The sequence below is a fragment of the Manis javanica genome, chromosome 13, assembly GCF_040802235.1.
Source record: "Manis javanica isolate MJ-LG chromosome 13, MJ_LKY, whole genome shotgun sequence".
Classification (NCBI taxonomy): domain Eukaryota; kingdom Metazoa; phylum Chordata; class Mammalia; order Pholidota; family Manidae; genus Manis; species Manis javanica.
In genome coordinates, this window is record NC_133168.1 from 95,294,632 (window position 1) to 95,321,890 (window position 27,259).

Sequence of the window (27,259 nt, forward strand, 5' to 3'; positions counted from 1 at the left end):
TCCTTTTGTGTTCGGTGTGTTGCATTTATACATTTCTGGCGTCCATGCAGATAAGCGAGGAGTTTGGGGTCAGCAAGGGTTTGTACTGAAGGGCCTCTCAGTCTGCGTGTTTTGGCTGTTGGAGGAGAAGGAGGGAGGGGGGGCACTGGGGTGGGGGTGGGTGTCACGTGGTAGTCAGTGTGTCCGTGTCTCTATGGGCGTTCTCACAAGCAGCCAGCATCTGCCCATGTGTATTTGAGACACTGTGTGGCCACATGTTTGTCCAGAGGTGTTCAGTGCATGTGTGTGGTGCCTCTGTGGGCCCCTGCATCTGTGAGTGAGTGAACGTGGTCCCCCATCCAAGTGCGTGTGCCCTGCGTGCTGACGCTCCTGTGTGTTTACAGCCCGCTCTCCAATGGAGGGCACTGATTTGTAGCGTTTGTCAGTTCCCGCGGTGTCCATACTTTCACCGTGACCGATTTCCAGGTACCACGTGACATCACTGACCCCCCCGAGCTGGGAAGAGATGTGCAGAAGCGTGCCATGATACGGTATTTCCACCAGACAGGCTCAGAAGACTTAAGTAACCTCAAGAATGTGGATAAGAGTACAGTGTTGCAAAACAGTTCAGAAGGGAGGAATTTCTCCTTTAGTTCATGGCAGTCGAATGTAGGCGACATTAACCATTGTCACCCATGTGATAACATTGTATGAAGTCCACGGTGATGGATTTAAGAGGTGACTGCTTTCGTTCTTAACATAATTTATTGAACCATAAGTTTATATAATTAAATTTTGTATGACAGCTGCCTTTAACCACCAGCCTGCAAAAACAAAACAAAACAAAACAAAAAACCAAGAGTCTCTGCAAACTGGGATGGGCTGGCTATACCTGTCTCTGTTTTCTCACAGGCTCCTCTCCGGCAGCCTAGTGTGAGCTCCCGTGTGCCCGGGTCCATGTGTCTCCATTCACTGTGCTGTGTCCACGGCCTTCTGGGGGCCCACGCATGCCCTCTGTCTGAGCCTAAAGAGCCCCGTGTGCCCTGTGTGCACCTAGGGGTCTCACATCGCCATGTCTACCTAGACCCACAGGTAAACACGAACATGCCCACTGGGAGTCCCACGTCTCTGTATGAACCCATGCAGCGTGCTGCAGCCAAGTCTGAGCGCCTCTTCCTAACTCTGCTCTCCACGACAGCAGGTCGGCCGTTGAGATCAGCCAGGATGGTAGTATTTATGCCACAGGAATCGGCAAATGGTACTTACATAAGGGCTTTTTTTTTTTGGTCAGAGAGGTGGCTGTTAAACAGTTACCAGCATGCCACGGGAACCCACGTGCCCCCATGTGCCCCCACGTGCCCATGGAACCATGCACATACCCGTGTGCCTGTGTGTGGTTGTGGGTGTGTCTGAGTGTCTGTGGATACACGTGACTTGTGTGTCCCTGTGCGTCTTTATCTGTGCACCCATGCACCCGGGCGTTCCTCTTCGGCAGTTGGTTCCACAGGAAGCTGGTGGGTGGGGGTGAGGGTGCTGAGGCTCCCCCCTCCCTGTTCCCCACCCCACCGCCTCAGAACACCTGCCTGCACAGGGCTGAGCGGTGCTGGAGGGCTCTCTGCTTCTAGAACCCCAGCCCTGTGCTGGACTCAGACCCTGGCGAGGCTGGGGACAGGGCAGGCGCCTGGCGGGCAGCGGGCAATTGAGGAAGAGGAAGCTGGGGCTAAGTTGGGTCACCCTGTTGTTACCCTGGTTCCTGGCCCACCAATGTTCCCCTGGGTGGCTTGAAGCTCGCCATGGAGCTGCAAGAGCTGATAACCAGGCTGGGGACCTGCAGCAGCGAGGACAGGGCTCCAGCTGGTGAGTGGCCATCAGCGGGGAGGTAGGGACAAAGGAACCAACAGAGGGTGGCAGGGGGGCATTGGAGGAAGCTCAGTGGGCAGACAGACAGACCATCCACGGTTTCTCTCCACCTTCTGGCCGGCCTGCTTCCCTGGCGGGTGCGGGAACCTATTGCCTGGCGTGTTTGTTCTGCAAAGGTCTGTGGTCCTAAGAGGTGACCCCCGGGGACTGGGGTCCATGATGCAGACAACAAGATAAGCTAAGAGGATGGAGCCCCTTGTCACCAAAGCCTGAATGGGGCAGGGGATGGAGGATGATGGCTGGGCAGGGGGATTCCCTGTGGCAGAGTCGCCCGGCACGCTTCACTATTAAACTGGAGATTCCAGGGGCCCCCGCAGACCTCCCTGGAGCAGAATGTCAGTGTCCAGAGGAGGCGGCCTGGCTCCGGCTGTGCGGGGAGCCTCACTCAACCGGAGGCCTGGGGGAGCGGTGGGGAGGAGGCATGGCGGGTTCAGAGGAAGGCTGCGGTTTGTGCAGGGCACACCCAAGCGGCTGCTTCCTCCCAGGCCCCCATGCCACCCCGCCCGCTGGAGGGCGTCATGCACCGCGGGGTTTGGTGCCCCAGGGCGGCCGGGAGGGGGGCGGCATCTGGAGGGTGCGCTGCAGCCGCGGAGGATGGAGGTGATGCGTTAGGCTGGGGTCACATCGGTAAGAGCCTCTGATGTCACCCTCAGGAGGCTGATTTCGCACCGTGTCCCACGGCCCAGAACTGGAAATGCGCATTGGATTTAGCCCCAGAGAGAGAGCGAGGAGGCTGGGAGGGGATGCAAACAAGGCTGCCGTGGGCTGCGGAGCCAAGTCCATGCGAACAGGCAGAGGTCGTTCAGTGGCCAGACTCCCTGAGGAAAGAGACCGACGGGTCTCTGGAGACAGAAGAGATGACAGGCCAGGAGGGGAGGAAGAAGAGGGCCTTGATCTCACCAGGGACATGGCCTGGGGCTCTCAGGTCCCAGAACGGATTTGGAGGATGGAGGAAAGGGGTGGACAAGGGACAAAGCCAGAAATTCAGACACTGGGAGTGAAGAGGCAAACAAAGAGGGTTCCACCACCAGGGGGCAGCACTGCCGCGGCGGGCGCTGACGGGCGCCACGCACGCGCGCGCGCGCGCGCACGCACACCCCCCTCCCCAAGCGCTGCTCAAGGTGGTAAAGATGCAAATACCCGACACACACGCACACACAGAAACCCAGGCAGACGCCGAAGCCCCACACAGATACCAGAAACGGGTCTCCCCACTTGCCAACGAGTCATGTAGATCCAGCCGCACAGATACGGATGGGCGGACGCACAGAGGATCGCAGATTTTTTTTAAAACCATCTACATAATATTATTCGGCAATTTAAAAGAAAGGAAATCCTGCCATTTGCAACAACATGGATGGATTTTGAGGGCTTTATGCTACGTGGAGTAAGTCAGAGAGAGAAAGCAATACTGTATAATGTCACTTACACGTGGAATCTCAAAAAATAAATAAAACCAAGTCCACGTGGGGGCGGGGTGGAGGGGAAGGATCAGATTTGTTACCAGAGGTGAGGATGGGAGTTGGGAGGTGGAGGATGAAGTTGCTCTAAAGGTATCGGTACACTTCTAGTTACAAGATACATAACTTGGGGTGTAAGGGACAGCATGGCGACTAGTTACCACTGCCATGTGATACACTCAAGAAGTTGCTAAGAGAGTAGATCTTAAACGTCCTCATCACAAGGAAAAAAACATTTTTCGTTTTTTCTTTTTGTATCTTCATGAGACGATTGGTGTTAACTAATACCGTGGTGAACAATTCACAGTATATGGAAGTCAAATCAAATGCTGCACACCTCAAACTTACACAGCACCTGTATGTCAACTGCATTTGACCTTTGAACAACTCAGGGGCTAGGGGCGCTGACCGCCCCCCCTGCACAGTCGAAAATCCGGTATAACTTTTTGACTCCCTAAAAACTACTAATAGCCTCCTGTTGACCTTACCAATAACAGAAACAGTTGATGAACACGTATTTTGTATGTTACATGCATTATATATTGTATTCTTACCATAAAGGAATTTAGAGAAAAAAATTTATGAAGAAAATCGTAAGGAAGAGAAAATACATTTACAGTCCTGCACAGGGTTTATTTTTTTAAATCTGTGTATGAGTGGACCTGCACAGTTCAGACCCATGTTGTTCAAGGGTCAACTGTATATCTCAATAAAACAGGGGGAAAACCCCGCCTAGATGCTCATTTGCACCCCACTGTAGACAAGGCTACGCTCAAGACTTGCACTCAAACACATATGGATCTAAAAAAACATGCTCGAGGCACTGCCACACAAATGCACTGTCAGAAACAGAGACAATGAGGCACTAACATGTACATGTACAAAACACGCAGACCTTCACACACACCCAGGCTCACCTCAGGACCCAGTCTAGGCTTGTTTTCTGAGGACCCCCCCAATGTCATCACCCGTTAGACTGCTCTCTTTAGCTCCTCCTGGGAATGTGTCCAGCCAGGGTAAGAGGCCTACAGAGTGCTAAGGGCCTGGCCTCCCCCAGGCTAGAGTGCCTGGGCTCCCCCAGCCAGAAGCCCCAGCCCCCCGGCCCCGCCCCGAGCTCCCATCAGCTGATGTACTTGGCAGTCCCTGGGGACAGTCTCCGCCCCCTCCTGCTGGCAGCCCCATCCTGGCAGGGATTCCCAGCTGACCTCCCGCTTCGTTCCCTGCGGCTCCCTCCTTCTCGCACGCTCGGGCCCCTATGGCTAACCCGGCCCTCAACCACTCCTGGCCAGCCCTCTCCAAGCTGTGGCTGAAGCGCTGGGCCTTCAAGAGAGGTAAGGGGACAGGCGCTGGCCACTAGGCGCCGACCACCAGGCAGGGTGCCCTGGACTGTCTTGAGCCATTCCTCAGCCTGAGGCCTGGCCTTGCCTGAGCCAGCCCCAAATTCCCTGATCTCTCCGCCCCTGGGTCCCGCAGAACATCAAAGACCTGCGGGGTCCCTCTTGTCTTTGAGGAAACATCACCCCAGGCTCAGGGAAGACTTTGTCTCAGGAGGTAAATCTGCAGGAGGAGAATTCAACCTGGAACTGCCTGGGGGCAGCGTCCGGCTGCCTGGGGGCTCTTGAAGCTGTTTTGCTCAGAGTGGCTGCAGGACAAGGGCTTTGGGAGACAGAAAAGGGAAGTTTGAGACTCCAGGGGCTTCTGGTAAACCTCTCCCTCCACCACACACACAAAGGCTGGAGCCCCCTCCCTGGGATCCCAAGGCTCAGTTTACCTCTGTGGGACCTAGAGAGTCCCTTGTATTATCTCCCCCAAAGTGGAAAGAACACACTTTTTCTTAAATCTCAAGAGAAGTTTAACGTTGATGAGAACCAGATGGTGTCTGGGGCCACAGGTGTACAGGACAGTACAGTAGAAGACTCCTGAATGTCCTTGCCCCCTGAGCACCCCACCTTTGCACAAGCCTGCCCCACCCCCAGTCAGGCCAGCCACCACACTGCTCAGCCTCAGCTACTGGCCACTGTCACCTGCATGAGCCAATTCGCCCGGGGGGATGGTGCATGCCCGGGTAGCACGTGGAGAGGCCGATGAGAAGATTTATTAGCGTGTGCATCCACAAAGTCTGGTTGAGGGCCTGTTGGGTGCCAGGCACCCAGTAGGGGTCAGGGAGTCAGGGAGGTCAGGGGTCAAGGAGGAGCCAGGAATATCAGGGGACCTGGAGGCTGAAGCTGGTAAGAGAGAGAGAGAGGGTGGTTTAGGGACAGAGATACAACAGAAAAGTAAGACCAATGGGAAGTTGCTGCCAGTTGTTGAACCCTCATGGTGTTGAGGTTCAACAGAGAGGTTGAGTGACTTGCTCAAGGTCACACAGCAAGCACATTGCTGGAGGAGCCAGGATTTGACAGCAGTTCTGTCTCAAGACCCCCCAGTGAATAAAGCTGCCAGTGTAGGCAGCCAGAGGACCTGGGGAGGGCTTTAAAATCCACTAGTAGATGGCAATACCAGAGAATTAGTGCCACAACTATGGCCCACCAAGGTGCCATCTGTGACCCTAGTCCGTAGAAAGCTCTACCTGCTTCTGGCTGCTTTGCCCAGTGAGTCTCCCTGCCCAGCCAGGTTGAGGCTGTGATTTTTAGGCGAGCAGTGGGAGTGAGTTGTGGGAACTAGCGGTGACTTACACCCTTTTATGTCTGGTGCTGCAGGGACCAGTGATGGAAGAGGCTGCCTGGGACCTGAATCCAGGCTGATAGGCAGCTCCTTAAAGAAAATCATGGTGCTGGGAGCAGAGGGTGACTGCCTAATAACGTCCTTGCCGTCTTTAGCCCTGGGGTAGCTTAGGAAGAAGAGCCTTTTTGTGCATCTCTTAAGCTCTGCAACTGGCTGACTGGGCACCTAATGGGACTTCCCAGGTGGAGGGGGTGCATGGACATGTGGATGGAGAGATGGCCCGCTGGCTGGTTGGACGGACAGATGGGTAGATGGTTAAGTGGATGAGCGTCGGATGTTTAGATGCTTGGGTGATTAGATGGATGGACGGGTGGATGGATGGATGGATGGATAATTGGGACAGGTGGTATATCGGTACCCAGAGGCGGTGTATTACATCCAGGAGATGGCATTTGGGGGGGATGGGGTGGGGAGAGATGTCGATGGAAGATGGACAGAATTGTAGCAGAGAAGCTGGGCAGGCAGGAAACCAAACTGAGACACGGGATTCATTTGTTATATATACACTTATTATATATTAAGAAATGAATGAAAAAGTATGGCCAAATGCCAGAATGGGTCATTGGAGCAACTAACAGGAAGGGACAGTGGGGCCCAGCCCCAGGGAACCTCGCTCGGGTCCCAAGCTCCCTGTCTTCAGCTTTGCTTGCCTTCCCGAATCCAGCCCCACCTGCCAATACCATACGCTTGTCTCAAAGAGTAGGCCACACTGGTCTGAGTACACATGGCTGGTACATGGACTGCAAAGGGCTCGTTAAATTGTTTATGATTCCTTTGGTCGCTAGCTTCTCTTCTGCTCAGTCTGTGACACTGGGATCAGGGCTCAGTCTGTGACACCGGGGTCAGGGCTCAGTCTGTGCCACTGGGATCATGGCTCAGGCTGTGATACTAGGATCAGGGCTCAGGCTGTGACACTGGGGTCAGGGCTTCATCTGTGACACCGGGATCAGGGCTCAGTCTGTGACACCAAGATTGGGGCTGAACATGTGACACCAGGATCACAGTTGATTCTGTCACCAGGGTCAAGCCTCAGCCTGTTCCTGGATCTGACACTTCCAAAGAAGGACAAAACTCAGCCCAGCCTTCCACCCTTGCCTTTGGAGCCCAGACCTGCAGGGTTCACAGATGCAGGGTTGAATTTCTGCCTTTGGCCTCTGCAAGCTGGGAGGTCTCAGGCCTCCATGAGACCCATGCCCAGTAAAGCAGACAGACCCTGCAGCCTTTCCCAGGGATCTTGGGCAACTTGGCCGAGGGACAGGACTGCCCCTCCAGACGGCTCCTTCTCCCCTCCCAGGTTCCCATCAGCCTCCCGACACATCCCATCTGGCTTTTCTCCTCCTTCACCGCCTGCTTGTTTTATTGCAACGTTTCCCTGAGTCATAGATGCCACCTCGGCTTCAGGGAGGGGAAGGCAGGAGATACAAGGCTGAACAGGCAACAGACAGAGCCCCTCCACCAGCCTGGGAGGGTAGGTAACTGGGAAAGGAGTACTGTCAGAAACCACAGCATTGCCACGCAGGAGCATCAAAGACTCATTCCCTTGAACCCAGCGGACCTAAAGCCCTGTGCGCCCTGCCCAGTCACAGCTCTGCAGGGGCCCCCAGCAATTTCTTTTGGCAACAACTTCATTGAGATATAAATTGCACACCACACAATCCACACATTTAACATGTACAAGTCAATGGTTTTTAGTGTATTCACAGCATTAAGCAACCATCCCCACAGTCAACTTTAGAACGTTTTCATTACCCAAAAAGAACCCTGTGCCCTTTAGCTACCACTAAAGCATTGCTGCCAGAGCCTGTCACCCCTGTCAGCCCTAAAGCAACCAGTAATCTACTTTCTGTCCCCATAGATTAACTTATTTTGGACATTATAGAAATGGAATCACGTAGCAGGTGGTCCGTGTTGACCGGTTTCTTTGCTTGTAATAATTTCAAGGTTCATGCATGCTGTAGCGAGTGTCAGAACTTCATTCCTTCTTATGGCTGAATAATATTCCATTGTGTGGATGATACATTTTGTGTATCCATCCAATGGACATTTGGGCTGTTTCCACGTTTTGGCTCTTATGAGTAATGCTGCTCTGAACAGTTACGTACAAGTTTTTGGGTGAGTGTATGTTTTCATTTCTCTTGGGCATTTACCTCAGAGCAGAATTGCTGGGTCATTTGATAACTCTATGATCTTTCTGAGGGACTGCCACAGTTTCCCAGTCTTCTTGTAGTTTTCCCCATGTGCATGTGCCCACTTAACCCCTTTCTGTTCATCTATTTATAAAATGTGTCTATTTCTGCATTGGCAACTTTCTCCTGTTCTTCCTACCTCCCTGAGGCCCTGGCAGTTTGTATTCTTTTTCTACAAGAAGGCACCTCCAAATTCTGTGAGTTTCAGGTCCTGCCAACTTGGGGGCAATGTTTATAGGTACGCAGGTCAGGTCCGGGGAGAGGGAAGGTGAGTGGGCACTGACAGCGCGTGCTACCCACCTCTCTCTGCTCCTTCCGCGCTAGGATAGAAAGGGACATTGTCAGCCCTTCCCCTCTGCCAGCAACAATTGTACAGGCAAGGTGACCACGAAATGCATCATCCAACCCAGACCCTTTGGAGGATGAAAGGGGGTCTGCTTCATAGTTGCCCTGGCTCAGTAGCATTAATGAGGACTGTCCCCAGCAAACCAGGACATGGAATCAACCCAGGCTATGCAGTGAACAGGGACTTAACTCAGCACTTTCCGAAGGCATCTGCCACCTGCCACCCATCCCCATCTCTGCCCCACTTGAAGCATCATTGTTCTTACCATGCATAGTCCCTCCCTGGATCCTATGTGAAGTGAGTCCAGATGTCAAGGCAATGCAGTGAGATGAAATACAGCTCCTTTCTTGGAGCTATAGGCGGGGAGCAGATGGAGATTTCTGGAGGGAAAGGGTGAGGTCTTAGTGAGATACCAGGGGATCTCAGGCAGCAAGTCCTGCAGGGAGGAAGCACAGAAGGCAGGTCCTGGTGGACGTCAGTGGCTAGCCCAAGAGGTTGGACCTGCTACCTGCAGGCAGCAGGGAGCCTCCTCGGGACTCAGAAAGGCAGGGGCGACAGGCTCTGGCAGCAATGTAAGGAGAGGGAAGGGGGCACCCGCTCCTCCCCCAGCAAGCAGCTGAGTCCAGAACCCGAGATCCAGCCAGGGCATCCTCCTGACATGGAGGGCAAGGAAAATTGCCAGGACTGACCTAGTACCCCAGGATTATGCTACACACACGTGGGGCCCTGTCATCCTCAGCAGACCCCTGAAAGGTGGACATTGTCACACCCACCTTCCATGTGAGGAAACCGAGCCTCGGAGGGGTGCCTTCCCCAAAGATGTGCAACCATTAGCGGCAATCCAGGCAAAGACGAGTCTAGTTGACCCCAAAGCCCTTGTTTTCTCCTCTATACCATAGCACTCAGATGTCCTTGGAACTCCAAGTTCATTGTGGGGACAGAGGCAGCTGATGTTCCATCCTTAGGAACCCTTCCAAGATAGGCACTGGGTTCTCGCATTTGGTCTTAAGGACCCTTCTGTCAAATGAGGGTTTTTCATTAGAGCAGGCATGACAAATGAATATAATCCCAAGAGCCAACTCAGATCAGCTGGAGACAGAGGCCAGAAATGGTACCCTGGGAAGAACCTGAGGGGACAGGTGGCTCACCAGGACAGTTGAACACAAATGTCTGCATAGGCTCAGGATGGGGAGGTGATGGTATGCACGTTGGCTTGACGATTGTTCAAATCATGGTCCTCTGCCCCTTCCCCCACTTACTAGATGAGGAAACTGAGGCCCAGGGAGAGAACAGCAGATGCAAAACTCATGCCCTCGCTCCCCAGCCCTCCCATCTTAGCCTTGACACCGTGTCCCTGCTTCCTCTGCAGGCTCTGAGCCCAAGCCGTGTGTCCAGCCCTTTGACTCCGGAGCTGCAGCCGCAGCCCCCAAGAGCAGCAGCGGCCCCTGGAGGCCTGGGCATCCAGACTTCTTCTTCACCGTGGAGGATGAGCAGGCAGGTGTCTGACTGTTGAGACAGGCAGGAGCTGAGGACACCAGTGACAGCAAGTACACTTTGTTTAGCACCTGCATTTCACCAAGCACCTTGTGTGTATTATATCACTGCACCCTCATTGAGACTCGGCCAGGTAGTTGTTATCCCACTTTACAGATGAGGAAACTGGAATCCTTTCTGGAACAAGGAGGAGGATGGAGGAGTGAGTAGAGGGGGTGGGGGGTGGAAGGAAGGAAGGGAGGAAAGAAAGGGAAGGTTAGATAGATGGAAGGGTGGATGGATGGATGGAAGGGTGGATGGATGGGCGGGTGGGTGGGTGGATGGACGGGTGGGTGGGTGGATGGGTGGACAGGTGGGTGGGTGGATGGGCTGACGGACGGGTGGGTGGACGGACGGACAGATGGACGGACGGACGGACCGGTGGACAGACGGGTGGGTGGACGGGCGGATGGATGGGTGGGTGGACGGATGGATGGATGGACGGATGGATAGATGGATGGATGGTGGATGGATGGATGGACGAACGGATGGATGGATGGATGGATGGATGGATGGATGGATGGATGGGTGGATGGATGGATGGGTGGATGGATGGGTGGATGGATGGATGGGTGGATGGATGGGTGGATGAGTGGATGGATGGATGGATGATGGATGGATGGGTGGATGGATGGGTGGATGGATGGATGAGTGGATGGATGGATGGATGGATGGATGGATGGATGGGTGGGTGGGTGGGTGGGTGGATGGATGGATGGATGGATGGATGGATGGATGGATGGTGGATGGGTGGATGGGTGGCTGGATGGGTGGATGGGTGGATGGATGTGTGGATGGGTGGATAGATGGAAGGGTGGTTAGGTGGGTGGGTAGATAGATGGATGAAAAGGAAAGAAAAGGCTCCCATGGGGAGCTCTGAGCTAGAGCAGCCCTGTGGAGTGGACCCAAATCAGGCTGAGATGGCCAAGAAGTGATATCCCCATATCAATCAGTCCTGGCCCACAGGCTGCCCAGGAAGGAGTATAACTCCCTGGAACGGGACTGACGGCTGACAGCCATCCACTGACACTGCCGCCCCAACACCTGGGGCAGTACGTCCTCACTGAAGGGGTGTCTGGGTGGCATCCTACACTGCCCACCACACTAAGAAAGGAGGGCCTGTTACACTAAAACCGTATAAGGCACTCTGTGTATCCAGCTTTGTCATTCTATAGAAGAGAACACAGGGGCTCAAGCAAGACAAGAATTGGCCCAAGTGTCAGGGAGGGTCCAGGGTACATGAAGACAGGACCAGGACTTAAGTTAAGTTCTGTGTCCTTCCAGGGCTCTGGGCCTCTTTGAGTAGGAACCATGGGCTGAAGGCAGTTGTGCAGATGCGGAGCTCGGTGCCTGGGGCGGCAGGGAGTCCTGGGAGTGTGTGGTGAGGCTGTACTCCCACCACCACCAATAAGCCCGTCTGCCTGTATCCATGTCACACGCATCCACTTGGTCACTAGGGCTGGAGGCCACTGAAGGCATCGTCCTCGCCCCTTCCCTCCTGCTCTGTCACTGAGCCCCGTGAACAATGCACCTGTCCGGCCCTCGATTCAGTCCACATCTCTCCCCTGCTCTCTGCCGCCCTGGTGGAGGCCACCATAACCGCTCACACCGGTGACTGGCATAGGTGTCCTTGCTTCGACCCCAGCCTTCATCTCGCTCCCTTTCGAGGCCATGTCTGCTCTGCATCTTGCATAATCTTCCTGAAGGCAAATCACGGCCCCCCAGCCTCGCTAACACCACTGTTTAGAACTGAGAGGTGAAATCCTTTCTTGGCCTAGCAGGGATCCAGCCCCATTCCCTGCTCCCTCTACACCTCCAGCCCTAAGAAACTCCTGCCCATTGGTCGTTGGCAGGCACCATGAGCTGTCCAGCCTGTAGGCTTCTGAATTCTTTTGATGCCTGGAATGACTTCACCGGCAGCATCTGCCTAGCCAACTCCTACTTATTCTGCTGGGCTTCAATGTTGTCACTTCCTCCAGGAAGCCCCTCAAGATTTATTTTTTGTTGTTATTTTCATTTAGTGAGACTTTTCCTAACTGAATTGCACTTAGTACGTCTTCCACACCAACGATTACCCTGAGTTTTTGTACTTTTTTAAAAAAGGGATTTTGTGAGTAAAATTCTAATCCAGAATTCCTGTCCCCCCAAACAGCCTGCTTTCTGGAACATTCTATCATATTTGATTATAATTGCTCGGGTTAACAGTCAGTCTTCACCAATTAGCTCCAGGAGGGCCAGGGATGGTCTGTGTGACTGTTTGGTGCACTCATCAGCTACCTCAAAGAAAGGGCCCTGACTTTGAAACATAAAAACAACCACCACCAGATTATTTGCTTCTATTGATCGAGGGCTTGCAATGTGCGAGCACCATTCATTTCACAGCAAACTCACTAGAAGGCGGCATCATGCCCACTTCAGAGACGAGAAAACTGAGCCCCAGAGAGAGTTAGGAACTTACCCGAGGTCACCCTGAGCTAATAAAAGCCAAACCAGGGATGCCAAGCCCTACTAAGGTCTTTGTACCTTTCAAGCTACTCTAGAATCTTTGGCTCATATTATTTGTTTGCTATTTTGTTTGAAACTAATTCCCTTATTCACATGATGAACTGGAACCAGAGAATCAATAGACTTGAAGTTGCTCAGGGGTGCCCTATTTTCCTAATATACAAGATAAATAACTATTTACATTTTTTTTAAGTTTGTCCATTTACCAGCTAAATGTGCCCACAGGAAGCCCTTCTGCAGAGTGGGAATTTCCTGGGACATCTCGTCTCTGGGGCCGACTGGGGGAACTCAACCCCCAAGGCCCCCCAGGGTCCGGGGAGCAGCAGCCTGGATTTACTGCACACCCTCTGGGTCTCAGGGCCAGTGTACAATGTTTAGTCAGATGCCTGGAAAGGGCTGGCTGCCGCCTTTTCTCACCCCAGAAATGTTGGTGGAAAGGTACAAGTTCCCATGCCAAGGGTGAGCCCCCTGTTCCCCCCCCCACTACCAATGTACCTGCTGCTGAGAGCTGACAGGCTGTGCCACAGCTGCCCACCCACCCTCCTGACCCCCAGCTTTGGCCCAGTGCCCCCTTCTGCCTCCAATGAGGGAGGCCAAATGCGGGAGAGGGAAGGGGTGCCCAGTCTAGGCCAAGAGGCTGTCCTGACGTGTTTATATTTACAGGAGGATGAAGACCAGAGACACAGGAAACCTTTCAGGCAGTGGCCGAGGAGACGGGAGTCAGTAGACATTGTCCAGGCACCAGGGAATGGGACTGGAGCGATCTGGGGGAAAGGGGAGATTCAAAAGGAGGCTGCCACCCAAGTCACAAGACAAGCTAGGTGAACCTGAGCCAGCCAGCACAGAGGTGTGGATGTTTCCACAGAGACTGAAGACAGACCCTGGTGTATAAGGGACAGGGAGGAGGTCGAGGCAGAGAAGGAACAGCCAGGAAGGGTGGGAGGTAAACAAGATCAACTGGCACAAGAGAGAGATTCAAGAAGGGAGGCCGTGGAAAATAATAGGGCGGTTCTTGAAAAGTCAAGCATGGAATTCCCATATGATTCAGCAATGTCATTTCTGGGTATTTACCCAAAAGAATTGCAAGCAGGGGTTTGAAGAGATATTTGCACACCTATGTCCCTAGCAGCCTGATTCACAATAGCTAAAGGGTAGAAGCAACCCAAGTGTCCATCAATGGATAAATGGATAAACAAAATGTGATTGTGTTTACGTGCATACACTGTGATCAGTTCATACGGTGAAATGTTACGCAGCCTTAAAAAGGAATGAAATTCTGATCCTGCTAGAATACAGATGAACTTGAAAACATTATGCTAAGTGAAATAAACCAGACACAAAAGGACAAATCTTCTACGATTCCACTTCTCTGAGGTCCCTAGAATAGGCAAGGTCATGGGGACAGACAGTAGATTAGAGGTTACCAGGAGCTGGAGGAGGTGAGAAGGGGGAGTTAGCGTTTGATGGAGACAGACCTGCTTTGGGGGACCATAATAGCAGTTCTGGAGATGGATGGTGGTGTGTGACTGTACTTAGAGCCACAGAATTGTTCACTTAAAAATCGTTAAAATGGTAACTTTTATGTTGCATATATTTCAACACAGTACAGAGAAGGAAGGGGTCAAAACTGTGGAGCTGCAAATAAGTGAGGTCAGGGAAAAAGCCAGACCCTGTAAAGCTCTTTCTTCCTCATCCCAGAGGAAGGACACCTTACCTAGCCTCAAGGATGAGGAAGGCAACCTGGAGGGTATGCCCATGCTGGGTTTTGAAGGATGAATAGGAGTTCACCAGCCCAACTCTAGTGGGCTAGGAGAAGAGATTTTCCAAAGAGGAAAAGGCAAGTGTCCTGGCTAAGAAAAATAAACAAAAAAAAGGCAAATAGAATAACTGGGAGGGGGAAGGAAGCAGAGGAAAAAGAAATAGGAGAGAGTAAAGAAAAGAGCATAGAGCTAGGATCCAGGCCGACTTGAGTTGAATCTGGCTCGGCCACTGACTGACTGCGTAGCCCAGGGTGCGTCCTTTTTCCTCCTTGAGTTTCAGTCTCCTGATCTGGAAAGTGGGCTAGCAACACACAGGGCTGCCTCACGGGTGGGAACGTAAGGCCGCAGAGCAGCCAGAAGCAGGAGGTGACGGACCCAGGGGGCCTTTTGTACACGATGAGTTGCTCAGGCTTCTGTGGGTTGAGGCGGGGAAGGTATGGCAAGACCAGAGGAGCTCAGATGTGCCAGACTCTGGGAGTAAGGGGAAGTGGGCAAGGTGAGGACAGGGTCCAATATTGTCATCGTTGGACATTTGGGTAATGTGTCCCTTGTGGAATTGTTTGCATTACTTTTGAATGCATTTTTTTAATAGTGCCTTGAATTATTATTTCTCTTGATTCCTGAGTTTTGGGGCACCCCCTTCCATTCTGTGCCTGAGCTGAGTGCTTCACCTGCCTCCCCCTCGTCCTGGCCTGGAAGGGAACCTTAGGGTGCAGGACACCCATGAGGAGTGCCCAAAGCTGACTAGGAGTCCCAAAACTGCCTGAGATTCTGCCGGCATCGAGGATAACTTACCTCTGGGCAGCGCTCCTACAAACTGTGTTGGAAGGCGTGGTCTGACGTGGGTTTTAAGACAAGCTCAGGGCAGACGTCGTGTATGCCTGGTCAGAGTCAGCAAAGGAGGTCCAGTGAGGTCTGGAAGCATAGACTTCCAGTCCCTGTTTCAGGATGAGACTTGCAGGCCCGGGTTGGACAGACTCCTGGGGGACTGGCCCCCATTCCACCCCACCTGCCGTGAGAAGGGCACTGAGACCAGGTTAGATGGGAAGGGCTTGGGCAGGGTCGGGGTGCTGGGGGCATCTGCTGCCCACGGCCAATGCCCTCTTCTTCCCACTGGTCCACAGGAGGATGGTTTTCCAGGCCAGCTCAGCAAGAGCACAGAGGACCTCAGCCTGGATCTGGGGGCCCTTCAGGACAGTGAATATCTCCAGGACCTGGGCCTCGGGACCTTTCCCCACAGCCAGCCTGGGGAGGGCAGGGACAGCAGCCCCCCCAGGGAAGAGGTCAGCGAAGATTCGTGCTTCTCCAGCTCAGCAGCGTCCCAGGGCCTGCCGCGGAGACGCAGCTGGGAAAGGTCACGGAGCTGCTCAGAGAGCTGGCAGAGGTCAGGTCACCCCCCCCAAAATGCTGCCTCCTGTGACACTCCCAAGCAGGGCAGGCCTGCCCACTGCAAGCTGTATCAGGGGTGTCTGCACTGTCAGGGGGCCCACAGGGCACGCTCCCAAGACACGCACCCATGCCCACACACAGAGCCTGTGTATGCATGCAAATCTGTGTGCATGGGCCGTGTGCAATTGCACACCAGATGGGCACACACAAACCCAGAGTGAAGACCGCGTGTACTCACTGCAGGCACACACGATCACAAGCGTGAATGCTTGTGTGCACACACCTGGTGTACACGGCCACACTCAGCCTGCAGACTTGCGCACTCACTCTGCTCTAACCCGTGTACATAAGCCTAAACATGTGATTTGCACACTGTTAGCACGCATGTGCACAAAGCCACAGATGCACTTGTGATTAAAATACGCTTGTGTGCTCGACTCTACATGCAGCACTGCGGTAGCCCCAAACAGTGGGAGGGGTGCTTAGTCACCCCCACCTGTCTCCCTCAAGCCCTCCCAAGTCACCCCACATAGTAGTCCAGTCTGTACAAAAATGTATCTTCAATGCATATGTAGCCCAGCAAATCCCCCAACCAGACCCCCCACTGTCTCTCTGATATAAGGAGACCTGGACACCTCACTGTGTCCCGCCTCCTCGCTTCCCTGAAGGATCACCTGCAGGTCCCCCGCCCCCACCACCCAGCCTATGGATGCCGGAGATGGCGTGGCGGCTGCAGGATGCAAAAGAGACCCACTGAAGCCCCGACTTCCTCCTGTCCTCCACCAGGCTCAGCCTCGATGCCTCGGCCGTGGATGAGGGACCCTGTCTCCCTCGGACCCTGGCTAGCCTTGCTCTGAACCTGCCTGGAGAGGGTCTGCAAACCTGGACTCAAGAGTGTGTGTCCGGGGGTGGGAGCCCAGCAGAGCCCCCAGGCAAGGTGGGTGCGACCTGCTGCTGCCTCTGCTGCCGCCTCTGGTAATAACACACATCTGGGCCCAGGAGCCAGCACTGCTGTGGGTGGAAAGGCGCACCCTACCCACAGCTGGTGGGCTTGACCTACCACTGCGGGATTGTCTGTAGGGTAACCTGTGATTGGGGATTCCCTGGGTCCTGAGATTGCAGCCCAGGCCTGGGAGCTCTTCACTGGGGTGGGCTCCGTACTAGGGGCTCCTTGACCACAATGCAGCCCATGGGCTGGTGCGCAGGGGCGTGTCTTGCACCTTTGCAGTCGGAAGGCAGCCCCCCTCTGACTGGAGTCTGCATTTGGGGAGGACACTGGAGAAGCCATGCTCAGGGCTGTGCCTGTGGCATCTCTGCCATGACCTGACCTGGAGGGAAATTCTGGACAAGCTGGAATCAATAGCCCAGAGTTCTGGGGCTCCAGCCCACAGCTGGAGGGAGAGGGTCCTCAGCCAGGCCTGCAGCCTGCGGCTGGGGTTGGGGTATGGACGGCTCCAGCCCTCTGCTGCTGTGGAGATCCATCCCTATTCCCGTGCCCTGTGGCTGCAGGCAGCTTCTGCCTGCGGTTGGAGGCATGGGCTGGGGACCCTCCATCCGGGGGCCCTGCCTGCAGCTCCCGCTGCCTCCCCAGCTTAGCGAGATGCTTATTTCCCTCAGGAATGTGACAGCCCCATGAGAAGAGTGAGGTCACAGTCGGTGCCCGTGTCCTTTGATGCGAGCAGCTCCCCGGAAATGTCTCGGGCTCTGGAGGTGCCCACTCCAGCTGTTCAAGGTAACCCTGCCTGGGGGGGTTCCCTCATTCAAACCAGGGAGGGAAGCGGGTGTCCTGGATGGGGCCCCGGCTGGGCCTGAGACGGGAAAGGCCTATGGTAGAGGGGGCTTAGGGTGCCCTGGGAAGGAACCAGGCAGAATGCCTGGGGTCCTGGGGGGCAGGGGGAGGCGCCTCAGCATCTCCCCCACATTCCCCCAGGGACCTCGAGCCAGAAGAGTCAGCACATCGCATTGACCTTGGCCTCCTAGGGCTCTCTCTCTCTTTGTGTCTCTACCTCCCTCTTTGTCTCAGAATCTCTATCCTAGGAGCTTGTGTCTCTGGTATCAGACAGACTTGAATTCTAAACCCCAACCTGCCACTTTCGAGCAAGTCTCGGAGCCTCTGTGGCTCTCTCCTCAAGGATAGGACCATGTCCTTAGGGCCACTTGGAGGTTTACTGGGTGCACACGTGCAAAGCACTTAGCATATTGTAAGCGATCGTGGCATGCTGGGGTCACCTCTGACCCTGGCTCTCTGCCCTCTCTGGGCCTCTGCACCCCGAGAATGGCAAGTCCCATCTGGACCGTCTCCAGGTCTGGAGGGGTAGGGAGGGGGGTGGAGGCATGCAGGGCTGGTACTGCACCAGAGCCCCCTCACGCCTGTGCCTCCTGGGGTGGGGGATGCTTCCAGGCCTGGAGCCGCCAGTGCTGGAGTGCATGGAGCCGGACCACGTGGAGCCGGACCACGTGTGAGTGCCTGCCCCGTGGTGGGGGTGGGGCCCAAGTGGACAGCTAAGGGGTCAAGGAGGGTCCCTCTCAGTCCCCCCTTGGTCTTCTCTTCCTTACCACCCTTCTCCAGGGGAGAGACCCAGGCACCCCAGAAAGGTTCTGGACATAGCACTAGGAGACGGGTGGGGGCTCCCAGTTAGAGTCGGGCAATCACAGCTCATCCTGGCAAGAATGTCTAATCTGGGGCAACTGGGGGCCGCATTTATCCGCCACCCGCTAGGCTGATGGTCCACCAGGTGCTCCAAGAACTTCGACAGTACCATGGGTGAGTGGGGAGACAGGTGGGAGGGAATGGGGGTGGGGAGACAGATGTGGGGGGCAAGCACGGGGAAAAACATACTCAGACAGGCAGAGGAGTGGCCGGTGTGGGGGACAGGTATGGGAGAGGACAGGTATGGGAGAGGACAGGTATGGGCAGGCCAGGGGGAGAAGTTGGGAGAACAGGTAGGAGGACAGGGGTGGGAGTGGGCAGGTGAGGAACGTGAGTGGGGGAGAAGCAAGCTGCCTCTAGCCTTTGGGGTACCTTTGTACACATGAGAAAAGATGCCTCTTTCCCAAGATACTACCTACCTACCGTCTGCTAGAAAATCTTCCTGACTGATTTTGTTTGCCTGAAACTCATTACTGCCCTCTGCTGGAAAACCAGCTCCAATAACCACATCTCGGAGCCCACGTGTGCAGGGCGGGGGCGCGGCTCTCAGTTGCGGCACCTGGTGCACACCTGTCCTCAGAAACCTGGGGGAGAAAGACCGGAGACGAGCAGCTGGGGGGAGCTGCTGACCCAGGTGTCTGTCCCTTCTGCTCCTTCAGGGCCCGACAGAGGGCTCGCTTGTCGGTCAGCCCTGGAGGAGGCCACTCAAACCTCACCTGGTTTGAGTTTCTGTCAGAGTAAGTACACAGAGACACCACAGACGGGCACTTGGGGGGCAGGGGTGGCACTGGATTGGCACAAGCATTCACTGGTGGTCCTCTGTGCTAGGCCCCAAGCTGTGGGCAGGAGCTGGGGCCCCCACCGTCTAGCTGGAACCATCAGGCCAATGGTGGAGGTGATGGCATGGGAGGGAGCCTCCTCCTGTACCCTGGGAGGGCAGAGGAAGGCTTCCTGGAGGAGGTGACAGCTCGAGCTGGGTTCCAACGGGAGAGTAGGAGTTTGCCAATACACAGAGATGGGAGAAGGAAAAAGGTGCCTTCGGCGGGTAATTGCAAGGCCTAGAGAATGGCGTCAGGGCAGAGCTGGGAGGAGGGAAAGTGAGGGAAGTCAGCAGAAGCCAGGGAGACTGGAGGTGTGGAATCGGCCTCCGGGGAATAGATTCTGCAGGGGCTGGGTTGGTTTGCAGCTCACTTAATAAGTATTTATTAAATGAGGATGTGCCAGTAATCCAGGAGAGGCGTGCCTGTGATCCCGGCTGGAATGTTGCAGGGGAAGAGAGCAGCTGGTTTTGAGAGATATCCCTCCGGAAGAATGGGCACGGTCTGTAGACTGGGTGCACACGGGGGGGTGGGGGGGTGAGTCAGAGGAAGGGGCCGAGACGGGCAGAGCGAAGATGGCCATCAAGGGGCCATGTTGAAACCCTGTCGCATTGCCCTCTGCAAACCCAGTCCCTGAGGTTCCTAAAACTTTGCAAACATCTGTGAATGTCTGTTGAGTGATAAGTGAGTGAGAGAAGGAAGGAAGAGTCAGGAGTCACTGAAGGGGTGAAATAGGATAAGGAGGCCCCAGGGAGATGGATTCCAGGAAGGACCTGCAGAACTGGCTCCGCACGGCCCTCAGGGCCCACCGCCCCCTCCTCATCCATCTCCCCCCACCGCCTTAGGAGCGAAGACGGCGCCGCCAAGATCGAGAAGAGAAATAAGAGCACCAGGGTGAAGCGAAGACTGAGCTCCCTCCGCAGTCGAGTCACCAGGCAGAAAGAGAAGGTCAGGGGGCCAGGCTGGGGGACACTCCCCACCCCCTGCCTTCTCCAGGTTGTCAGGGTGCCCCTGGCCCTAGAGCCTTGATTCAAAGCGGCTTGGACGCACAGGGCATTCTAAGGCCTCCTTCTGTCCCCCCACAGGGGAAGTGCCCAGTGCTTCTAAAGGACCAGGCTCAGGATCCCCGAGAGAGGAAGGAATGTATCAACGGGCACCAGCTGGCTCAGGGGACCCTCTTCGACCACTCCAGCTGCCCACTGTGTGGCCAGCCCTTTCTGAGCCCTGGTAAGTCCAGTGGCCCAGCCCGCCCTCCCGGATGGTGGCCACTTCCCTTCACTCCCTCTAATTTGTTCGCTAACCTCCTTTGCTCTTTGCGTCCTCATCCCGTTTCATCCTTGCCAAGCGTAGGTGACCGCAGAAACCTGGGGAGCACCAGGTCCCTAAAGGCAGGGACCGTTTGCTCACACCTCACCTTCTGCCAGGCAGCACCCTACCTCCCAAGGCCCTCCGGGGAATGACAGGAAGGGTCTCTGCTCAGGAAAGAGTCCTGAGTTTGAGGCTTTCTTGGGAGATGGTTCCAGTCATTTCCTGGGATTTAAAAGTTTGCCTTTTTGCAAACGAGCCCCCCCTCCCCCGCTTTGGAGGAAATGGGGAGCCAGGCACCGGCAAATGCCTTCTAGAAAAGGTTGTGTGCACAGTATGTAGCAGAGAATTCAAGCGGTACAGTGCGGCAAGCAGGATTCAGGAAAGATTCTGAGATTAATTCCAATGTGTGGATTTGTGCCCCCCAACCCCCGCCGCCGAGTCATTCTCAGACACCAGCTGGGTGTCCAAGGCAACTCAGTTCCGACGCTGTCTACCCAAACATAGCGTCAGGTTGCCACAGGTTAAGGGCTGGAATATGGCACTGCATTTGGCATGATACCTGAACCCAGAGGCTACAACTCTCCCAGAGCTCTAAGCACCAGACTAACTCCTCCTGGCACTCCAGAGGAGTTGGGGACCCCTTTCCTTCCCTCAACTTTTAATTTTAGATTTATGGACAAGTGCAGAGAGCAGACGGGGTCCCCTTACACCTTTCATTTAGGTTCCCGTCATGTTAGCACCTTACATGAGCGCAGAACATCCATCACGACTCAGGAACCAACACTGGTATAATATTATTAACCAAACTCCAGATTTTATTGCTTTCCCCATTTTTTTTTTTAGTTCTTTGTCTTTCAGGATCCAACTCAGGATACTGCATTATCTCTGATCATCCCCCACTCTTTGCTCTGTGAGAGTTTCTCAGTTTGTCCTCATTGTTCATGACCTTGACCATCACGTGTTGTCTATGGTGTCCCCCAATCTGGGTTTGTCTGATGTTTTCTTAGTTAGACAAGCACTGTGGGTTTTAGGAACCTTCTTGACTCAGCCCTGCAGGAGCGCAGTGTTGTGGATGCGGCATCCCTGAGGATGTTAACCTTATCACCTGGTTAAGGTAACATCTGCCAGGTTCCTAGCTGTTTCTTTCCCTACTTGATTCGTTGGGTCAGGATGGTGAGAATCAAGCTTTACTTCCTGGACACGCTTGATTTTCAGAACAACCCTTAAAGACCAAGAACACCAAGATTTGAGTCTGTGTAAAAGAAATGATGTGGGTAGCATTTAGCATCTGGTATGTTTGAGCAATGGTAGTTTTGTTGAGGCAAAGCTAGCATCTAAACAACAGACCCTAATGCTGGGCTTTGACCACAGCCCCCACCCCTGCCTGAGGAGGCCCGTGGGGCCACAGTGGCTGTGTCTCACTCCCAACAGGCTGAGAGCAGGCGCCTCCCTGTATAACTTGCTGAAAGTCAACCTACCATCAGAGGTATTCAAAGCCAGATGGTACTTTCTGTCCCCTAGAGGAAAGAGCCCGACAGTAAATAGAACAGGGAATGAGTCACGCTCCAGGTAATTATGAAAGGTGGGTCTCCCAGTTAACTAGCTGAGATATTGTCCCAGGGACCAGCCCCGCTGACAGAATGCCATTCCTGGCAATCCTGTTCCTGGACTTGACCTTTGGGGCCCTTCATGATCTGACCCCGCCTACCCCTCCACTCTTCTCTCCCACTACTTCGCCACCCAGACTCGCTGGCCCAAGCACTTCACCTGAGCCCTGCTCATCCAGCACTGTTTCTGGAATTCCCTTGGCCACCTGACCCTTACTCAGCCTTTAGGACAAAGTGCAGGTCTACCTCCCCAGGAAGCCTGGAGCAGGCAATATCAGTGCCAGTCTCTTAGGCTAGTTGCCGTCAGCCAAGAGCCATTTTGCCTCACAAGGGTCACTTGGCAATGTCTGGAGACAATTTTGGTCCTACTACTGGCTTCTATGGATAGAGACCAGAGAATCTGTTTAACATCCTTGGATGCACAGGACAGCCCCATACAAGCCACAAGACTGAGAAATGCGATAGGCTCAAGCTCCCTGTGTCTCCTTAGCCCATGATAAGGCCTCAAGAAATGCAGAATGGTTTGATGGATAAAAGAAAGGCAAGATACACCTTTCCCTCTTGCCAGGCTCTTTGAAATAGTTGGTTTCTGCATTTAGGAGGGAACTGTGTCAACCCAAAGATTTCTATAACCAGGGATCGCACCGCTCTTCCTGCTTAAAATCTTCAGTGGCTCCCAATTGCTTTTACAATAAAGTCCAAAAGTCAGAGCAGTTCAGAGAGGAACATGCACTGATCCATTGAGACCTCCAAAATACCTGTGCCGGAGCTTTTGACCTCCGTTGGGGTGGGGTTTCAGGTGGACTTCTTTCCCTTGCACTTCTGGAAACTTGGGTTCCCTGGACGTGTTCCTTCTCTCGACCAGAAAACTGAAAGCAGGTCACCTGGGGACTCGGCCACCCAGTTTCTGAACTGAGGGCTCTCCACCACAGGTTGTGGGCATTTGAAGTGAGTTTGGTTTGGGGAGATCTTAGCCTGGCTGACCAGTTTGAACCTTGGATGAGAGATGCTTGACTTCTCTCCTGGTTACTGTCCAACTGCCCCACCTGTGGGGGACCTAGATTGGACAAGCAGCCTCGGGGCTAGGATGTCTGATGGCACCTGAAGGGGTGCTAGCACTGGGGGAGGCATCTGGCATGTCTACAAGTGTCTATGAACACCTGTATGGGGGTGTCTGGCATGTGTTTCAGACTCTGGATACCTGTTTGGGGACATCTGATAACATATGTATTGGGGGCATCTAGTATGTTTGGAGGGAGTTTCTGAATGTTCCCATGTGGGGCCTCTGGGTATCTGAAGGCCTATTTCGGGGTATCTATCTGATGGTTCTTAGTTCAAGGCATCTGGTACTTTGGAGGTATTTGACATGTTTTTCAGATTCTGAATAGTTCTGGGGTATCGAACAGACCTAGGTGGGATGTCTGAATGGAAAGCTGATTTTAAGTATCCAATGGCTCCTGCTGGGGGTCTGGTATGTGTTTGGGGCATCTGATGGTACCTATATTGGTCTAGGACCACCTGAGAGGTATGTGACTCATTTTCCCCAGAATTGTACTCTAGCTTCCTGTAATCTATGCTGCCTGCCTTGGCAGGTGACAGACCTGTTCTCTCCATCTCCTGTACCCTCCCCTCTCAGACCTCTGGACCCAGGATTTGCCCCCAGGCGCCCGCAGACCCCTCCCCTCCAGGCACCCCTGACTTCCCCCAAGAGTCTCCCAACCTCGCTATCCTTCCCCCCAGGAGCCCCGCCAGGCCCGCTAATCACCCAGGACCCCGTTGTCCCCCAAACTCCTCCCAACCCTGTTGCTCTCCCCTTAGGATCCTCCCTAGGCGCCCCGAGCCCTGCTGATCATCCGGTCCTGTTGGACCCTAAGACTCCCCCAAGCCAGCTGATCTTCCCTTAGGACACACCCAAGGTGCTCCCAGCCCCGCAGGCCCGCCCTTACCCTCATCGAAGGTACCCTCCCCGCTCACGCCCGGCGCCCCCAACACTGCCGCGCGAACGACCCCCGCCCACCCTTCTGGCCTCGGCCTCTGCTGCACAGTCCGGAGTTACCAGGCCCCGCCGGCCCGTGCGGCCCCGCCCACTTCCGGGCCACACGCTCTGTCCCGCCCTGAGGGCGGGGCCGCGCCTGCGCAGCTCGCCCGTGCGGCTGCCCGCTTCCGGCTCCGCGCTGCGGGCGGCTGCCGATCCAAAGGGGCTGGCCCGCGGCGGCGGTGGTGGCAGTGTCAAGCGGCCTGCAGGGCACCTGGCAGAGGTGAGCGCGGCGGGGCGGGCCCGAGGGGAACGCAGCTCGCGAAGGAGGCCTTGGGCCCCGGGAAGTCGCCGTTGGGCCCCGGGGGGCGGCCTCGGGCGCGAAACCCCCGGGGCTGCGGTGGCCTCGGACCGGGCGACCTGTACCCCTCGGAGCTGGCGGTTGGGTCGTGGCGCTGAGGCTGCCCCGTCAGTGCAAGTGGGCGCTGTGTGGCCACTGCGGAGGTGCAGGCGGTGCCCGCCGGCCACATACACGCCTCAGACCTTGGGCGGTGCAACCTCTCCCGCGATTCGGGAGGAAAAGGTCACCGGGCTGCAGGTTCAGGAGCAACCGGGCAGGACCGGGGATGTAGTATTAACCATAACCACGACTGGCACAGGCCTCCGTGGAGAAGTTGCTCCCAGGAGCGGACGTCCTCCGGACCCGTGAACGTGTGGGTCACAAACCCATACGAAGTGTGTGTACTTTGGGGTTGTTCCTTGCGCCTCTCCAGTTTCTTTCTTGTGGAGGAATTTAACTTAAATGGTGCGGTGCAGCTTTAATTGCAGGCAGCAATGCGAGGCCCTTGGTCCTTGCCCGGTTGACTGTAGCTGTCTTCCCCGCTCTGTACCTGTTGCTCTATTGAGATCGAAGCCCGTAGAAGAGATGCCTGGCCCAGAGGGGCAAAAGTTTACGAAGTTTTACTACGGAGGTGAACGTAATTTCCCCGGCTTTGCTTCCTTGGGAGAGCGTGGAACTCCAGCCTGGAGCGTTCTTGTCTTCCTGTTTACTAGGGAGTTGAGGACAGCTTAAACAACCTCACGGCCAAGGGCGATTTGGGGATGATTTTGCAGGTGGCTGGGTGAATGATTAATTCTAGAGCTGTATGAAATGTCAGGAGCTCAGGCGTGAGTGTCAGAGCAGACCTGGGTTCTTGTCCCAGTTCCATTAGCTATGGAACCCGGCTAAGCCTCAGTCTCCAGATCTTTGAAACGGGAGTAAGGATTGTTTGGGGATTCAGTGATATAATATGTGCAACTTGAATAGCAGAAGAGTGCCTGGTGTCTAGCGAGTGCTCAGAAAGCCAAATATATCTGTGCATATTCATATGCTCCCTGTCCCCCATCCTGTATTTTGAGATTGACATTGCAAGTAATAAAGAATCTGGAAAAGTGGAGCATTTCTGCTGTTGTTAGGACTAGAAAGGAGGATATGCTTTCTCAGTAATTTGTTATTTTGAGAAAAAAAAGTGCTAAAGCGTGGAAGTATACAGACAGAAGGCAAAGTAAATTTACTACTTGTAAAAGTAATTTGTTTTGGTTTTATATAGCTCATTTCATTTTAAATGGCGTAAGTTAGAGAAACAGAAAAGTGATACTTTGCTTTCACTTTTTTTCTTACTTTTGACTTGAGAATGCCCGCCCTTTGAAAGCTGAAGTGGCACGTACATTGTTTCTGGCATAAGCTGTGGTACAATTCCCATGCTTGGCACACAGCGGCAGTCAGGGCTGGCCGCAGGGCCGCAGCCCATGTCACCAGTCCCTGAGACGAGGGCTGTGGTCACCAGCTGTACCTCCCTGGGTGTTTACCTACCACATGTTTAGCATATTTCTGATCCCTGTGTCAAGGTCTCCTTCATTCTTCCACGTCGTCCTGGGTCCTGTTTCCATTTTTTTCAAACTCTATCTCCGACTTCTGAGACATTTCCATCTCAGCCCTCTTGAATAAGTGAAAGCTCAGAGACCTTTATTAAGTCCAACCAGCTGTTGTGTCTTTGTTACTTGTTGGTTAAACTTTCCTTTCCCCACTGAAAAATGGTGAAGAGCTGCTGTTTTGCAAACTCTCTCTACAGGTGCAAAACAGCTCGGGAGCGGCCGCCTGTGGGAATTGTTGGGAGGAGGAATGTGACTGGTGGGGGAGGGGACAGGCCGATTAAAACGGTGGCCTTCGGAAGGTCTCAGTGAAAGGACCCCTGCAGCTCTGCAGATTTTGTTGTTAAAATTCCCCCTTTGGGTGTAAACTAAATTCAGTTTGCTTGCCTCTCTGCTTTTGTCCTTAAGATTCTTAGTTTGAACTGAGTATAAAGTTTCAGCCACTTATGTTCCAAGTAGCAAATACGCACATCGATTTATGTCTCATCTTGAAAAAAAAAATAATTCTGAAGGTTTAATTAAGGTTAAGGTTATACATTGAACACATCGCGGGTGATTACATTTCACACTTATGTCACTTTGCTTTTTTTTAAATATAGCAACTTTATTGAGCTATAATTCAGGTACCACAAAATTTCCCCATTGAAAGTGTACCCTTCAGTGGATTTTTAGTACGTTCATGTTCAGGTCATGCAACTGTCACCACTATCTAATGCCAGAACATTCGAACAGCTGGTCGTTCTTAAGGGTGGGTTGCAGGAGGTAAGAAGGGCAGAGAGAGAGGTGGTCTCAGCCGGTGCATTGCAGTGTGAGATGGAGGGAAGGAAGGACCACATCAAATTACTCAGCTGGACTCTAGCATGATCCTGCATGCAAGGACAGTTATGCCCCGTTTGGACCCCTCTGGTGGGCTGAGATATACATTTGCAGAGCAAAACTGAATTTAAAAAGAATAATAAATGGCGAACTCACCCCCAGCAGGGGTTTTGTGTACTCACATCACCACCTCACAAGACCGGAATGGCTAGTGACTGACCAGACACAATGTAGAACAAAATACTGAGCATCCCTGGGCATCCGAAGCAATAAGGGACTCGGCTGTGTTCTCCTAATACCGGGATATGATGAATATAGCAAGTCCTTGTGACCATTTACAGTGTCCACTGTGGGGCTCCTAATCAAAGAATT

The 27,259-nt window shown here is 54.0% G+C and overlaps 1 protein-coding gene across 4 annotated transcripts in view; it reads left to right on the forward strand.

Moving 5' to 3' along the window:
- Positions 1-1,548: 1,548 nt before the first annotated feature.
- The window catches only part of ARHGEF18 (Rho/Rac guanine nucleotide exchange factor 18), a 67,343-nt gene continuing 41,632 nt past the window's right edge, over positions 1,549-27,259 (forward strand). The window contains exons 1-10 of one of the 4 annotated variants that reach the window (XM_037018142.2): positions 1,549-1,836; positions 9,985-10,109; positions 15,538-15,797; positions 16,589-16,739; positions 17,420-17,534; positions 18,204-18,261; positions 18,522-18,566; positions 19,112-19,189; positions 20,116-20,218; positions 20,356-20,497. In XM_037018142.2, the coding sequence (XP_036874037.2) occupies positions 1,773-1,836; positions 9,985-10,109; positions 15,538-15,797; positions 16,589-16,739; positions 17,420-17,534; positions 18,204-18,261; positions 18,522-18,566; positions 19,112-19,189; positions 20,116-20,218; positions 20,356-20,497 (1,141 nt within the window). In that variant the 5' untranslated portion in view covers positions 1,549-1,772. Of the gene's footprint in view, positions 1,837-4,546; positions 4,691-9,984; positions 10,110-15,537; positions 15,798-16,588; positions 16,740-17,419; positions 17,535-18,203; positions 18,262-18,521; positions 18,567-19,111; positions 19,190-20,115; positions 20,219-20,355; positions 20,498-27,259 lie in introns of those variants that run through there. The other 3 variants (XM_037018143.2, XR_005061306.2, XM_037018141.2) reach the window with 3 other exon arrangements.